Genomic DNA, 17,538 nt, shown 5'->3' with positions numbered 1-17,538 from the left:
CACAAACCCATGCTGACTCTGGTTAATCACTTCATTCTTATCCAGGTACTTACATACATGTTGTTTAATAATTTGTTCAAAGATCTTTCCTGGTATAGAAGTCAGACTCACCGGCCTATAGCTCCAGGGGTCCACCTTCTTCCCCTTTTTGAAGATAGGAACATTTGCTCTTCTCCAGTCTTCTGGGACTTCTGTTCTCCAAGAATTTTCAAAGATTATGAGGAGTGGTTCTAAAATTTCTTCTACAATCTCCTTCAGTACTCTGGGGTGTAATTCATCTGGACCGGGAGACTTGAACTCATTTATGTTAGCTAAATATTCCCTCACAATCTTTCTGTTTACAGATAACTTGGATTCTTCTATTCCTTTAATTGGACAGTGAAGATCAGTTGATATTACATTTTCTTTCTGAGAGAAAACTGATGCAAAATAGGAATTAAAAAGTTTGGCCTTCTCAACATCCTTTCTTACCATTTCACCATTTTCATCCTGTAAAAATCCTATAGCATCTTTGACTTTTCTTTTACTTTTGACATACCCCCAAAATCTTTTTTTATTGCTTTTGACATCTCTTGCAAGCCTTAATTCATTGTCAGCTTTAGCTAACCTGATACGATATTACTACTACTATGTAATTATTTGGTATTATTTGTTATGTTTAGTAATATGTGGTAATGACAAATACAATAAAGTTGACACCTCTACATTCTCATACATACATTCAAATGTTAAAGATTATATTAGGATATTGCATAAATGAAAATATTGGAATATATAATTGTAATTCTATTACTTTTTCCTGTGTATTTTGTTCCTTTTTTATCAGCTTTAATCTGCATTTTTTTGTTCTTTCATTTAGGCATTGACAAAATGGCAGGAAGATGTGTTCTGGTGTTCGACTTTTCATCTCTGAGCAGTGATGAGGAGCTTCAGTTTGCCGAAGTCCGAATTAGAACATCTGCACTAGAAAAGCCTTTTGGAGAAGGGTCACAACTGTTTATGGATGTTTTTCATCACGATTCAGCATGTGAAAGATCTAGTGATTTATGCAAAAACTATGTCTATTTGGGCACATCTAAAAGTGAACCTCAGTCCAGAACTGCAGAAAATTGGATAGTTGTAGATGCTACAGAAATTGTCTCCAAATGGTTTTACAGTTATAATAAATCTGACATTCACCTTGAAAAACTTAGAGAAAGGCTCCCAGGAACAGAGAGTGCAAAAAAAAGATACAAAAAGCATACATCTGAAGACCAGCAGGTGCTGATGTTTGTATACTCCAATATGTCCAAAAAGGAAAGGTCATTGGTGACAGCCACGCTTTTGCAAGATGCCACACATTCAAAATATCTTAGTACAATGCCATCCATAAAAAACATCACTGTCTCCAGAAGACGTAGGAGAAGCCATATGATTAAAGATCAGATGAAGCAAGCACCACCTGTTGACAATCCAAGAAATCTTTGTAGAAGAGTAGATTTCATTGTCGATTTTAAGATGATTGGTTGGGATGCTTGGATCATTCATCCAAAAAAGTTCAATGCGTATCGATGTGAAGGCACTTGCCCAAGTCCAGTGAATGAGGGTGTCAAACCAAACAATCATGCATATTTACAGGTAAGTCTACCAAAGGTAGATATAAAAATATATATTTATCAACCTTAATAAAGGGCCTCAAGTTGCATTAATTGCAGGTGAAAAATCTGTGACTTGGTCTGAGCTTCAACTATTGAGATGCAGATTTGTATTTTAGCATGAATTATTCTTTAAGTTGAGCATCCAGCAGCAACAAAAATCCAACGTCCAACGTTTAGACAATTCTGCCTTTGGTCGGTTTCTGTAATGTTCATGTGTGTCAAAAAAAGCCAACAAAACTGGTCTAAACTGGCAACTACATTTTTTAGTGTATGACAAGCTTTTCTACCCTTCCACATGGGCAATATAATTCGCCAATAATGATCAATAATTAACATTATAGAATGGCCACTTATTATACTTCCATTTACATGTGATGATCATCTGCATGTGCAAAATGAACGTGGACAAGCAATTATTTTTTTCTGTGAGATTAGTTGCAGTTTTCACCATTCATTTTCATATAGTATACTGAAAATGGATAAAAAAAATTCAAGTGGGGTGAGAGTGAAAAAAATGCAATTCTGCCATTTTCTTCCGAGTACGTTAATTGTCCGATGTAAAAAATGACCTAGGAACATAATTTTCCAGGTCAATAGGATTACAGTGGTACCAAATTTTTAATTTTTTTCTATATTTTACTGGTTACAAAAGCTAAAAAATTAGTTTGTGTTGCTTTTTTCTGTGACCGGTAATTTTTCTTTTTCTTTTGCAGACAATGCTGATGTCTTTAATACCATTTTGGGGACATATGTTTTGATCATTTTTATTGATTTTTGGGGGGGCAATTGTGGTGACTGAAAAATTGCAATTCTTGCATTTCGGCTTTTTTTCTTTTTGGCATTTAATGTATGTAAATAATTTAACATTTTGTCAAAGCAGAATTTAATGGGTATAATGATATCAAGTATGTTTTTTTTACTTCTTTATGTTTGAACTGGGAAAATGACGTAATTAAATTTTTTGTATTATTATTCTTATTTAACGGCCTTGGGCTCAATGTTGAGCCATGGCGACTTGATTGATGAATGCTCCGCAGGAAGATCGATCTTGTGCAAGCCTAGATACATCCACCAGGTCTACTCCACTGGTATCTTGATTGTATCAAGCCATCGGGTTGCTGGTCTTCCTCTTTAACTTGTTCCTTCCATTCTTCCGACCATGATGTCCTTTTCCAGTGATTGTTCTCTTTGTATTATGTGTCCAAAGTATGCAAGTTGTAGCTTGGTGATCCTTCGTTCGAGTAATATATCTGACTTGATTTGTTTCAACATTTTTTGTTTGTTCTTTTTGCCATGCATGGTATTGATAGCATCCTTCTCCATCAGCACACTTTGAAGGAGTCAATTTTTCTTGTGTCTTGTTTCTTTATCATCCAAGTTTCGCACCTACAGTATATGTTAACACAAAAAAGACCAAATTATGTACAAGTCGTGTCTTTCTTTATATTTTTTATATTTTACCTTATTTTTTTATTCCCCTTATAGTGAAATGGATGTTCTCCTATGATGCCTGATAACCCACCCATTTAAATGCCACTGTCAGTCTTAGATAGCAGCATCTAAATGGTTAAACAGCAGCAATCTTAGCTAACTCCAGCCAATTCTGTTACTGGTAGATACTGGCTGTAGAAAACAGATTGCACCTGCTGTATACAGTGCAGGCTCAGTTCCTGAGCCGGTGTTATAGGCCAGATTACCCCCCGGGGCTAAAGTGGCCTAGGCCAGATTATACCTCAGGTATATTCTGGCCTAGGCCAAACTATACCCCAGGGTATAAATTGGCCTAGGCCAGAATATACCCCACCGGGTCAGAATATACCCCAGCTACTGTAGATCAGATTTTTCAGGCTTTTGAGAACCATTGACTCAATAACGGGGCCCCAGGCAGCGCACAGGGCCCCAAGCAGCACACGTGTGGGGGGGCAGAGCCAGTGCACGGGGCCCCAGACAGCGCATGGGGGCAGAGAAAGCGTGCAGGGGGGGGGGAGAGACAGCGCGCAGTGTCCCTGTGCGTTGTCTTGGACCCCCTTTGCGATGTCTGGAGCCCCGTTCTTGAGTATATCACTCAATCTTGTGCGATGTCTGGGCCCCATTTTTAAGTATATCACTGAATGGTTCTCAAAAGCGTGAAAAATCTGATCTACAGCAGCTGGGGTATATTCTGACCCAAAGGGGTATAATGTGGCCTAGGTCAATTTATAACCCGGGGAATAGTTTGGCCTAGGCCATAATATACCCGGGGTATGTTCTGGCCCAGAGGGGTATAATCTGGCCTAGGCCACTTTAATCTTGGGTATATTCTGGGCGGGGGGTTAATCTGACCTGTTACACCGGCTCTATGTACTACATGTGCCTGTATGATTTTATATAGGTTATATTGAATAGGTTAAAAAAGGTGCCTTCATAGTTCCAGTAGTTAAGAAAATAAATAATTACAATTTTTTTTCAAGTGTAAAATACATCAGACATTGACCATACTAAACCACTTCAGTAACGTCGCTTTCATTTTGAACTTATCTGTAGAGTTTGACCTTCTTCAAACTTGCTGCATCCTTGGCCACTTGCTGTGAGGAAAAAGCGAGAAAATCTCACATTCTTATACTCCTGAAGACAATCAGCAGGAAGTCCTGTACAATTAGCATATGCCTAGCTTCTTGTTTAAATTAAATGGATTAATGGCACCCTTTAGTAATGTTTACAGGTGGCACAAGAATTGTAAAGACTTATTTAAAGAGTGAAACAAAGCTAGCAAAAATATTTAGTGTAGTTGTAATTGCCACATTGAAAAAGAATAATGAAGAATAATTGAAATGAGCATAAAAAATTACAATTATATTGATTCATAGTGTTAAGTAAATATTGTTATTCAAATATTGGTGGCTAAGAAAACAGTTCACTTGTAGATTTAGTTAACTCAGACCGAGGTTAAAGGAGGCTCCAAAGAAAAATATTTGATAGGAGACCCTCATCCTATTTCCAGTTGTGGACCCCATTTGTCTCTTCAAGTAGTGACTCCCTTGAACTTCACAATAAAAAGCCACGTGTCTCCATCTATTTTCCTTTAGATGGAGATAACTTACAGAGAGGCATTTGATACGCAGGCCCTTTTCATATGAAGGCATACTGTATAAACTCGAGTATAAGCCCACCCGAATATAAGCTGAGGCACCTAATTTTGCCACAAAAAAACTGGGAAAACTTATTGACTTGAGTATTAGCCTAGGGTGGGAAATTCAGCAGCTACTTGTAGATTTAGTTAACTCGGACCGAGGTGAAGGAGGCCCCAAAGAAAAATATTTGATAGGAGACCCTCATCCTATTTCCAGATTGTGCACCCCATTTGCCTCTTCAAGTAGTATCTCCCTTAAATTTCACAATAGAAAGCCACGTGTCTCCATCTATTTTCCTTTTTTTTTTAACAGCAGCAACAAGTGCTTGCTCAATGCAAGGAACTCCTATTGTTTACAGATGTGATTGAACTCAGCAGACATAAGATAGCTAGATAGATAGATAGATAGAAGGCACTATGTCATGTAAGATAACTTACAGAGAGGCATTTGATACGCAGGCCCTTTTCATATGAAGGCATACCGTATAAACTCGAGTATAAGCCAACCCGAATATAAGCCGAGGCACCTAATCTTGCCACAAAAAACTGGGAAAACTTATTGACTTGAGTATTAGCCTAGGGTGGGAAATGCAGCAGCTACTGGTAAATTTCCCCATCCTGGTAAGCATTGCCCACTCATCACCAATCTTGGTATACATGGCCCCCTCATCCCCAGTCTTGGTAGGCATAGCCCCCTCATCCCCAATCCTGGTATGCATGGCCCCCTCATCCCCAATCCTGGTATGCATGGCCCCCTCATCACCAATCCTGGTATGCATGGCTCCCTCATCACCAATCATGGTATGCATGGCCCCCTCATCCCCAACCCTGGTATGCATGGCCATCGCATCCCCAATCCTGTTATGCATTGGCCCCCTAATCCCCCAATCCTGGTATGCATGGCTCCCTCATCCCCCCAATCCTGGTATGCATGGCCCCCCATCCTGGTATAAAGGGCCCCCTCATCCCCATCCTGGTATACGTGGCCCCCTCATCACCAATCCTGGTATGCATGGCCCCCTCATCACCAATCCTGGTATGCATGGCCCCCTCATCCCCAATCTTGGTATGCATGGACCTCTGTCCTGGTATGCATGGACCCTTGTCCTGGTACGCATGGACCCCCTTTACCATCCTGGTAAGCATGGCCCCCCATCACTGAACACATAAAAAAAATAAACACTTCTACTCACCTTTCTTCCCTCTGCTCCAGCGCTGCGTCCTGTTCTACCAGCAGCTGATCTCCGCATCTGAGCAGCGCATGACATCACTACCATGTGCCCTCAGATGCTGAGGTGAGCTGCGAGGATATTCACTCCTCTCCACGTCGGGACTATGGGCGTGGAGAAGAGTGAATATTCTTTTTCTTTTAGTATGCAGTGTCAGCAGCGACCGCAGCTCTTGCTGAGTCTCAGCAATCTTGTGTGCCCGCTACTAAAGAAAATAATCACTCCTCTCCACGCCCATGGGAGTGGAGAGGAGTGAATATTCATGCTCTCTAATAGCAGACACAAAGGATCGCTGAGCCGCAGCTTGAAGCCGGTGGCTGCGACTGATACTGCGCGCGTTATTAAAGAAAATGAATAGTCACTCTTCTCCACTTCCATGGGCGTGGAGAAGAGTGAATATTCAATTTCTTTAGCACTGGGAGCTGCAGCAGCCGGCTACTGCCTGTACACCGCTCCTCCGCCTCCGCAATCCCCCACCACTACCTTCCACAGATGGAATGGAAGCATATACTTGAGTATAAGCCATGGGAGGCTTTTTCAGCATCAAAAATGTGCTGCAAAAGTCGGCTTATACACGAGTATATACGATACTTCATTTTTAAGAAACAAGCCCTCATACGGCTATGTGGAAGGAAAAATAAAAAAGTTATGGCTTTTGGAAGATGGGAAGGAAAAAATGAAAACTATAAAAATGGAAAATACCCTGGTCATGAAGGGGTTAAGAAAAACTATAAATTTTATGTACATTGTGAAAAATAATGCTATTGGGAAAATAACTTTTTAAAGTTCAAATGAAATATGTAATTGTGCCTACCTAACTTTTAAAAAGTATAATCTATCATCAAACAATCGTAAAAGAAATATTATACATTAATATATATTTTTACACATATATATACTATATACATTTATATATATATATATATATATATATATATATATATATATATATATATACAGTCATATGAAAAAGTTTGGGCACCCCTATTAATCTTAAGCTTAATGTTTTATAAAAATTGGTGTTTTTGCAACAGCTATTTCAGTTTGATATATGTAATAACTGTTGGACACAGTAATGTTTCTGCCTTGAAATGAGGTTTATTGTACTAACAGAAAATGTGCAATCTGCATTCAAACAAAATTTGACAGGTGCATAAGTATGGGCACCTCACCAGAAAAGTGACATTAATATTTAGTAGATCCTCCTTTTGCAAAAATAACAGCCTCTAGTCGCTTCCTGTAGCTTTTAATGAGTTCCTGGAACCTGGATGAAGGTATTTTTGACCATTCCTCTTTACAAAACAATTCCAGTTCAGTTAAGTTTGATGGTCGCCGAGCATGGATAGCCCTCTTCGAATGATCCCACAGATGTTCAATGATATTCAGGTCTGGGGACTGGGATGGCCATTCCAGAACATTGTAATTGTTCCTCTGCATGAATGCCTGAGTAGATTTGGAGCGGTGTTTTGGATCATTGTCTTGCTGAAAGATCCATCCCCTGCGTAACTTCAACTTTATCACTGATTCTTGAACATTATTGTCAAGAATCTGCTGATACTGAGTGGAATCCATGCGTCCCTCAACTTTAACAAGATTCCCGGTGCCGGCATTGGCCACACAGCCCCAAAGCATGATGGAACCTCCACCAAATTTTACTGTGGGTAGCAAGTGTTTGTCTTGGAATGCTGTGTTTTTTTGCCACCATGCATAACGCCTTTTTGTATGACCAAACAACTCAATCTTGGTTTCATCAGTCCACAGGACCTTCTTCCAAAAAGAAATTGGCTTCTCCAAATGTGCTTTTGCATACCTCAGCCGACTCTGTTTGTGGCGTGCTTGCAGAAACGGCTTCTTTCGCATCACTCTCCCATACAGCTTCTCCTTGTGCAAAGTGCATTGTATAGTTGACCGATGCACAGTGACACCATCTGCAGCAAGTTGATGCTGCAGCTCTCTGGAGGTGGTCTGAGGATTATCCTTGACTGATCTCACCATTCTTCTTCTCTGCCTTTCTGATGTTTTTCTTGGCCTGCCATTTCTGGCCTTAACAAGAACAGTCCCTGTGTTCTTCCATTTCCTTACTATGATCCTCACAGTGGAAACTGACAGGTTAAATCTCTGAGACAGCTTTTTGTATCCTTCCCCTGAACAACTATGTTGAATAATCGTTGTTTTCAGATCATTTGACAGTTGTTTTGAGGAGCCCATGATGCCACTCTTCAGAGGAGATTCAAACAGGAGAACAACTTGCAAGTGGCCACTTTAAGTAGCTTTTCTCATGATTGCATACACCCGGCTATGAAGTTCAAAGCTCAATGAGGTTACAAAACCAAAAAAAGTGCTTTAGTAAGACAGTAAAAAGTAGGTAGGAGTATTTAAAACAAGAAAATGATAAGGGTGCCCATACTTATGCACCTGTCAAATTTTGTTTGAATGCAGATTGCACATTTTCTGTTAGTACAATAAACCTCATTTCAAGGCAGAAACATTACTGTGTCCAACAGTTATTACATATATCAAACTGAAATAGCTGTTGCAAAAACACCAATTTTTATAAAACATTAAGCTTAAGATTAATAGGGGTGCCCACACTTTTTCATATGACTGTATATATATATATATATATATATATATATATATATATATATATATAAAATTGCTTGATGGATTTTTATATATCTCTGTTTCTTCCACAGAGTTTAGTAAACTTCTACAACAGTGAAAATGCCCCAGAAGTGTGCTGTGTTCCCACCAAGATGAGTTCCCTCAGCATGGCGTACTTTGACAAAACGAATATTGCTTTCCAAGTCCATGAAGCCATGGTAGTAGAAGAATGTGGATGCCAGTGAAGTGACAAAAATATGTATTCACTTATTTCTGCTTTGGCACAATGTGCTCTACAATCCTGAATCTTGGAACTATGGATATATTATAATTAGCATTTAATATGAAGGTTTTTGGGCACATCTTGTACATAAGCAATACATTATTTGGATTAATGCAGGATAATAAATGAACAAACTATGACTACATGGACAGAATAGTTATGGTTTTCAATCCACTTGTGATTAATGTAATTATGTATAAATGTATATTGATAAATATGTAAATATATTGTAATTTATTTGTTTTGTACAAATTCATGTTAAAATTAAAGCACTGTGTAAAATAAAAATATCTTCAGTCTGATAAATTTACATTATATAATGTAGTGAATCTGTAAATTATATAGAGAACCTGTTAGCACAATTTTGTAATGTAAAGTAAAGACATGGCTGTAATGGCACTGTAATACTGATTGCATTGTTACCTTTGGTGAAGAATTCCACTTTGTGGTTTTTCTTTATTCACTATTTAAAGTTTTCTTCTAATTAGATTTGGGTGCACAGGGGCTGAACTGTACACAGGGTCTTCTCCTCCCTGTCTGTGATTCTTCATCCCCTCTGTCTGCCTCCGCTCTGTGAATGACAGGTCACTGCTGAGATTTCCAACAGAGGAGGCAGGCATAAGGGCCAGGGAATCACAGACAGGGAGGAGAAGATCCAGTGCACAGTCCAGCCCCTGTGCACCCAAATCTAATTAGCAGAAAACTTTAAATAGCGATTAAAGCAGAACAAAGCAGAATTCTTCAATAAAGGTATCAATTACAGCGCAATTATATCCATCTCTTTACTTTACATAACAAAATCTTGCTGACAGGTTCTCTTTAAATACGGAACACTTCCACCTAAAATGTACTGTCAGACAAAGGAAGCAATCGCAATGAGCACCAGAAAATAATATCCAAAGTAGTTGTCCTTTTTAAGTCCTGTAGACCATTACCTAGTAGAAGGTAGAACAACCTTGCAGTTCATGGTGACAGATTGTCTTCATTGACATGTCAATATAGGGGGCAAAATCTGTAAATAACCCCTAGTTATGTGGGACCCTCATACTGAGTAGCGGGCTATGTGTTCCCTGTATGTGTGGGGTGAAACTGGGGGTGGTGGTGTTCATGGGGGAGGGAAGCAATTGGGGGAGTTTTTTTGAAACATTCCCTATAATGTCCATTAAATGGGTATCGTTGGTAGGAAGCACTAAGGGGCTTCAATAGGAACATAATTACCTTTGTTATGGGGCCTTGTGATTTCTCTATACATCACTGGCCTAAGGTCACCTTTGTTACACAACTTTACTGCAATGTTTAGATAGATTTCCATATTTCTGGAAAAAAAATATTGTTCTTGATATGAAACTTTTTCTCTTTCAAAGTATTGTATGGTTTATCAATTGTGAGACAAATTCATAAAGTCGTATAAACATCTGTAAAGTAAATAAGAAAATCGCATCATAGTTAGATTTAAAAACAAAACACTTCATGTGTGGTGATTAGAGATGAGCGAACCCGAACTGTAAAGTTTGGAGTTCGTACCAGACACCTAGTGTCCAGTGCTGAACTCCGATCACTGACTTTTCCTAGAGGTCCATTTTAGTGTACGGAGTTGAGATTCTGAGGAGAGGAAAAAAAAAGAGGAAAAAAACCCAAAAACGTATAATTACAAAATATAAATATAAGACGGGCATATGTTTTAGACATAGTGCTGACATTAAAACTAAAGGAGACTAAGTTTCACTGTCTAATCAAATTAGAGTAATAATTTAAAATATAGCTTTTATTAGTTCTATTAAAATATACAGTAGTTACAAAATATAGTAAAAATCTTCTCACACAGACAGTGAATTAATGTATTAGTTCTGGAGACACTCACTATATTTGTTAGTTAAGTGAATTGCTAAAGCGAGGGAAGGTTTATCAAATCTGTCTAAAAATACCTGTCTTTGTTTTCCATATCAACCAATCAATGCAGCTTTCACTTTAGCTCAGATATTTTTAAAAAAGAAAAAAATGAGCTTTGGTTGATTGCTATGGGAAACAAAGGCAGATTTTCCAAAGACAGTTTTGATAAATGAGGTCCACTAATTAATTATGTGTGTAACATGTAGATATTTGACTTTTTTTCATCAGTTGACTTTTTTTTTATTTTACAAAGATGGTTGAGTGTTTCGTGGTGTAAAGCTGGAGAGATGTGCTGTTCTCCACTTTTGCTCTTCCGCCTCCCTCTTAGAGTCTGATATCTATAATATAACCAGGGATGCGTGTCTCTGTCTGAAGCCTTTATAGACTGCGCATGCGCTACGCGCAGTCTGGCTCCAGACAGAAGCAGCCATCCAGCCGTTACAGGGAAGAGGAGTATATGGCACCAGAGATCGCAGTATGCGTAGGCATTGAACGCATACCGCAACCTCCGGTGTCATACTTAGATACTTACCTGACCAGGAGGAGCGTTGCCGCGGCGCCTCTCTTCGCCGGAGATCGGGGCAGGAGTGAGGCATCGGATCGGCGCATGCGCATAGCGCATGGCGCTATCCGGCACCATTTTACTGAAGACACATTTGCACTCCTCCCCCGGCCTCTGGCAGAACAGGACGCAGCAGTACTGGAGCACAGGGAAGAACGGTGAGTATAAGTGTTTATTTTTTTGTATGTGTGTACAGCGTGAAAGGGATGAGGGAGCCACACATACCAGGATTGGGGGGTGAGGGGACCATGCATACCAGGATTGGGGGGTGAGGGGTACCACACATACCAGAATTGGGGGGTGAGGGGACCATGCATACCAGGATAGGGGGCTGAGGGGACCATGCATACCAGGATTGGGGGGCAAGGACCCCATGCATACCAGGATTGGGGGGGGTGAGGGGACCATGCATACCAGGATTGGGGGGTGAGGGGTGCCATACATACCAGAATAGGGATGAGGGGTACCATACATACCAGGATAGGGATGAAGAGCACCATGCATACCAGGATGAGGGGTACCATGTATACCGGGATAAGGATGAGGGGTGCCATGCATACCGGGATTGGGGGTGGGGGGTGCCATGCATACTGGGATTGGGGGTGGGGGGTGCCGCGCATGCCAGGATTGGGGGTGGAGGGTGCCATGCATACCCAGATAGTTTGATGGCCTTCAATCCCCCCCCATATAGTTGGATGGTCCCCCCATGGCTACCCAACACAGCAAAATGTCCACCACAGCTGCCCTATCCACCACAATCATGCTACTCAGTATGATGGCCCACCACAACCATCCCACACAGTATGATGGTCCCTCACAGCCAGCCCATACAGTATGATTAATCCCCCAAAGCCCCCAACAAATAGAGGCTGGGTATAAAGTGCTGAGGAGTGATGTACTGCAAGTGGCTATATATAGAGGGGCTGAAGAGCGATGTACTGCATGAAGGGGCTGTATATAAATTTTATGCATACTTATTAGTTTGTATTTTTGATGATTAATTCTATTATTGAACTACTACAGTGCTGTAGGTCAATCTAAAATGTTAATAAAATTGAATATGTAAAGGGAACCTGTCACCAGAAAAAATGCTATTACCCTGCAGATATGGGCTTAATCTGCCGCTTTAATAGCATTATTAACCTTCCCGGCGCCTGCATGTAGCCGAACGCTGCACGGAGAAAATGAACTTTATTTTCCCTGGCAGCGTTCAGGCTTCAGTCATGGGGGTGGCGCCAGCATGGGTTCAGTCATCGCTCTGTGTATACAGATTTCAAAAATAAGAGAAAAGGGAGTCCAAAAAACTCACTTGCTGTTCTCTAACAAGAAGCTTAATACCAAAATTCACAACAGGTGTTTGATCCATGGATTGGCCAATACATTTCGGCATTCAGTTAGAATGGGTATGTTATCAAGCTGTTCACATTTTGACATCATGAGACCAAGATGACATCTAATAATTGATCAACAGTACTTCGCCCTTTGCGAGGCTTCAAGCAGGATGTTCTCAGACAGAAGTGGCCACTGAGCTTAGAGTGTCACACAGTCATCAGCAGGTTACAACAGTGCTACAGGGAGACTGGAAGAGCCACAGAAAGGCAGAGAAGTGGACATTCTTTGGCCACATTCCACACTGATGACCGCTTCCTTGTGAACAAGTGTCACGTCAGACCACTCGAAACAGTTTACATCAGCGAATTCTGTGAACTAGACAACCTGCAAGACAATGATGCCTGTGCCTGGTGGTGTGGTAAGGTACCCTACCACACCACCAGGCACAGGCATCATTGTCTTGCATGGGCCAGGGAGCACCTACGCTGGATGAGGGACCAGTGGGCCTCAGTGCTGTTCACTGATGAAAGTTGATTCACGATGAGCAGAAATAATGGCCGCCAATGATCTTGGAGATCTCAAGGAGAGTGTTGTGCATCAGCCACTGTTGTTACCAGATGAGTCTTTGGTGGTGGTTTTACAATGTGGGCAGGTGTGTCTAGTCAATACACAACTGCCCTACACTTCGTGAATGGTACAGTGACAAGCCCCTACTACTTGAATTGACGCGCCCCCTGGGCCTGTGCTGTGCAGGGGAACCCGGAACCGGGCCTGTTGTAGGATGCTGGGGGTTGTAGTCTCCGTGTTGCGGTGACCCGGTCCGTGCCCAGGGTGGTCAAACCAGTGGCAGTCTATTTGTATTGTAATAAGTGTCCGACTACGCCACCCGTGGATTGCGGTCAGTGGGGACCGCCGCTGCGCTGCAGACCGCTGAGGCTGATGTTGTTTGCGCAGCTGAGTATGGGATGACTCCCCACGGGAGAAGGATTGCCTCAGGGCAGCTAATGTGGATGATGGTGGTGATGGTGTGAGTGTCCCAGTACTGATGGTGCTGGTGCGGCGAGGAACCACAGAGACGTGCAGTTGCAGTTTTCAATGCTTTACTCACAGTTCTTTATCAGGTCACTTGTGCGCAGTTAGGACCGCTCGAGTCATGCTGCGTCCACCAGGTGAGGGACTCGGTCAACTCCCAGGCAATTCCGGGGTGTGGTTCAGAGCTCCCTTCTCTTTCCTTTCTCTGGCCGTCCCCACCAGTGACCCACCTTTGTCCAGCTTCCTCGGGCCTTCTGTTGGCGAAACCTCTCTCCGGTTTCCCTGACCCTATACGGTATGCCTTTCTGGTGGATGTAGTGAGGGGTCGCACCAAGATGTGGTAACAACCTCCAGTCTTTGGCTGAGGAATCTGTTGCCCCCACCAATTTGGGTTCCGGTACCCTGTTCTGCCAACCCTTCACCCTGTATCTCCTCTGGGCATATGGGGTTCCTTCTGTCCTCGTGTCTCTGGGCCTTTCTCTGTGTTCCTTGCTTCCTTTCTCCTCTGTTCCAGTTCCTTTCCTACTTTCCTTTCTGTTCCTTCTTCTCTCTCTCTCTCTCAGGCTCCAGCCTCCTGACAAGGCCTGCCTGGGGAGCAGAGCCCATGCAGGGGCTCTGCTTCCTGTCTTCTCCTCAGACTGTCTCCACTGAACTGAACTCTGATCTAAGATGGTGCCCACCTTTTATACCTCCTTCTGACACCCGAGCCCAGGTGACTTGCAACCAATGGGCTCCTGCCTATGCCCAGAGACCCACCCCTATCTGCTCCTACACCACTGGGTTTTCCTTTCCCCGCCCCACTCCAGCCAGGGACAGAAGCTGTCGTGCCTGCACTTCTGTGGGAGCACCGTTGAGCTGTCCCTCGGAAATGGGGTGTGTGTGGTGCATGCAGCTAAACGAGTCCTGGTCCACACTCCATCCTTACCAGGGAGTGGAATATCACACCTCTGGTCTGAGGTGCAATACCCCTGTAGCAGCCGAGCCCTCGGGGTGCTACATTCCCCCCTGGTAAATCACAGCACGTCCTCGGGCTGGAAAAGAGCAAAGACAATTCAAAAACATGCAATACTTTTTCAAAACTTTTCACATTAGAAACTGGCCGGCATTATTCAACTTCCCTTTATGGGAAACACTTTCTCTTTACTAGACATTATACTGCACTTTTAATATTACTGGAACTCTTTTGTCATATAACATTTTCTAGCAGCATATAAAACTATTCAGCATATCAAACTTTTTCTGATAAAACATTTTAGTAGATTCTCTTCTTCACTGGCCACTGTGCAACTTGCGACCAGGTAAAGGTGCAACAGTCCATTTAATTCCGAGGTAGGCGTTGCAGTTTTTGTATAAAACCAGTAGGGGGCGCTTTAAGAAGCGCAACTATATACAAGGGATGGCCGCTCTCAGTCCTCGGCCAGTGGGGATAGGGGAATGGCTGCTCACAGTCCTCAGCCTGGTTAGGGATTAGGGGCACACAGGTAACAGTTCTTTAACAGTTCCATACTAGTCCCAACGGGGACCACACTTCAATCAGCAACAGTTCTTGTACCCTGACGGGTAACTATATACAGTTCCACTTTACCGTTCACTGGTAACGGTGTCCTCCTCGCTCTTCCGGGTAATCTTCTGGTCCGTCCGGACCCTCGGTGTACTCAGTTTCTGGGCGGTACTGTAGTTCCTCTTCCGTGAGCCGGTGAACGTGGAGGGCGTACGGTCCCTTGGCACCCTTGTGCCGGGTGAAGGTGACCACATCACCCGGGTAGAGATCGCGTCCGCGGTGTCCCTCTGGCAGGTGGCTCTCGACGTCCCTGCGGGTGACAAAGACGTCGCCGGGGGTTCGATGGTCTTGGATAAAGCCCCAGCCATGCTCCAGCTGGAACTTTATTACGGTCCCGTTGACTCGGGGACCGCGGGCGGCTCGGGGGTCTTGTCGGGCCCTGCGCTTCTGCTCCGCGCTCCGGGCCTGCAGCTGTTCCTCTCGGATTCGCCTCTCCCGCCGTTCCCTTTCAAATACCTCCAGCTGTTGACGGCAGCTCTCCTCACACCGGGCTGCGTCCGCCCGGGTCTCCTGGGTGAACCCCATGAGATTCTCACCGGTGGGATCCCATGCGAATTGAGTGTCCTCCAGCGGGAGCGGAGCGATTTTGGCAGGCTCCGGAGCCGGGATCAGAGGCTCACACAGGGGTCGTTCCCTCCGGAGACGGGGGTTGACGTACTCCGGTGGCCACACGAAGGGCAGCCCGTCCGGGCTGGTATGTTGCGCAAAGAGGTCTGCGCCCAGGGGTGGCACCACAGGCCTCGGTCGGGGAGCAGCACCCGGGGGCACTCGGCCTTGCGACCAGGCCGGGGAATTTCCGGTTGGGTCTGGGGGCGGCACTGTTGAGGAAGAGGGCGCTGGAGGGGCAACGGCGCCCGGGTTCACCAGGCCTTGCGACCAGGCCGGTGGTACTTCCTCTTTTGCCGCGCCCGGGGTCGAGGGGCGTGGCGCGGAACGGGGCGTGACCGCGGCTCCTGCCGCTTGAGGCCTAGTTGGGAGCAGTGGCAGCGCGGCAACGGGTGTGGTGAGTAGGGCTTCGGGCTCTGCGACGGGAGGCTGGGGCAGGCTTACAGCTGCTGGGCTCGGGGTGATGACGTCCCCATTACCTGCCTCAATCCTCGCGGCTCCCTCCGCGGCGTCGTCTCCGGCCTTCGTCCCTCCTGCACCATCCTCAGAGGCAGGCGTGCTCCAGGTTGCGGGTGGCACCTCCTGCTGGCGGGTTCCAGCCTGCCGGGCCATCTCCCTTCTCCACTCGGCCAGCGCATCCTGCTGTGCCCGGACCATCCTCCGGTCCAAGTCCTCCAGCGCAGCCTGTGCACGCTCCGGGTCTCTGGGGAGCTGCGCCAGGATCTCCACCAGGCTGTCCGGCGGTGCAGCCTGCAGCAGGCTCCGGACCAAGGTGTTGGCACTGCTGGACGCTTCCTCCATTTCCGGGTGCGGTCTGTCCAGACTGATCCAGACCGCGCCCTGCCCCACAGTTTTCTTCACTTCCCGCCCCCATTGGGGGTGGTCCTGGGGCAACTTGGTGACAGTCAGTTTCAAGGGCAGCCCTCCCACGCTGATGGACATCTCCACTGCTGCATTCATGGCTGGTGGGGGCGGGCTCCTTCTTTGGCGCCACTCTGGGACCTGGCCCACGATGGGAGGTGGCTTCCTGCAGTCCTTTGGTGCGCACATAATGGCGTCCGCTCTGCCAGGGCGGGAAAAAAACGGATGAAGATGGCGGGAAACGGTCCAAGATGGCGTCCGATGGCGGGAATCGGCTCCGGACGGCGGGAAACTTCTGGAAATGGAGGGAGACTTCTTTTTAAGGTACATGTGCAGTTTTCTTCAGGCACGCAATACCCGCTTGTGGCGGGTTGGTAATGATCCTGCCGACTACGCCAAAGTTGACGCGCCCCCTAGGCCTGTGCTGTGCAGGGGAACCCGGAACCGGGCCTGTTGTAGGATGCTGGGGGTTGTAGTCTCCGTGTGGCGGTGACCTGGTCCGTGCCCAGGGTGGTCAAACCAGTGGCAGTCTATTTGTATTGTAATAAGTGTCCGACTACGCCACCCGTGGATTGCGGTCAGTGGGGACCGCCGCTGCGCTGCAGACCGCTGAGGCTGATGTTGTTTGCACAGCTGAGTATGGGATGAAGTGCCTGCACTTCTGTGGGAGCACCGTTGAGCTGTCCCTCGGAAATGGGGTGTGTGTGGTGCATGCAGCTAAACGAGTCCTGGTCCACACTCCATCCTTACCCGGGAGTGGAATATCACACCTCTGGTCTGAGGTGCAATACCCCTGTAGCAGCCGAGCCCTCGGGGTGCTACAGAATAACAT

The 17,538-nt window shown here is 44.8% G+C and overlaps 1 protein-coding gene across 1 annotated transcript in view; it reads left to right on the top strand.

Annotated features, from left to right (window-relative positions):
- Nucleotides 1–8,824, top strand: part of NODAL (nodal growth differentiation factor) — a 45,544-nt gene extending 36,720 nt beyond the window's left edge. Inside the window, exons 2-3 of the mRNA XM_073681695.1 lie at nucleotides 860–1,617; nucleotides 8,672–8,824. Of these exons, the coding sequence (XP_073537796.1) occupies nucleotides 860–1,617; nucleotides 8,672–8,824 (911 nt within the window). The remainder of the gene's footprint in view (nucleotides 1–859; nucleotides 1,618–8,671) is intronic.
- Nucleotides 8,825–17,538: the final 8,714 nt, after the last annotated feature.

Source organism: Phyllobates terribilis, unplaced genomic scaffold (genome assembly GCF_046119375.1).
Source record: "Phyllobates terribilis strain yellow unplaced genomic scaffold, ASM4611937v1 Scaffold_5__5_contigs__length_657084704, whole genome shotgun sequence".
NCBI classification, from domain to species: domain Eukaryota; kingdom Metazoa; phylum Chordata; class Amphibia; order Anura; family Dendrobatidae; genus Phyllobates; species Phyllobates terribilis.
Note: the sequence above shows the minus strand (reverse complement) of the source record. Positions and strands in the feature narration are given on the sequence as shown.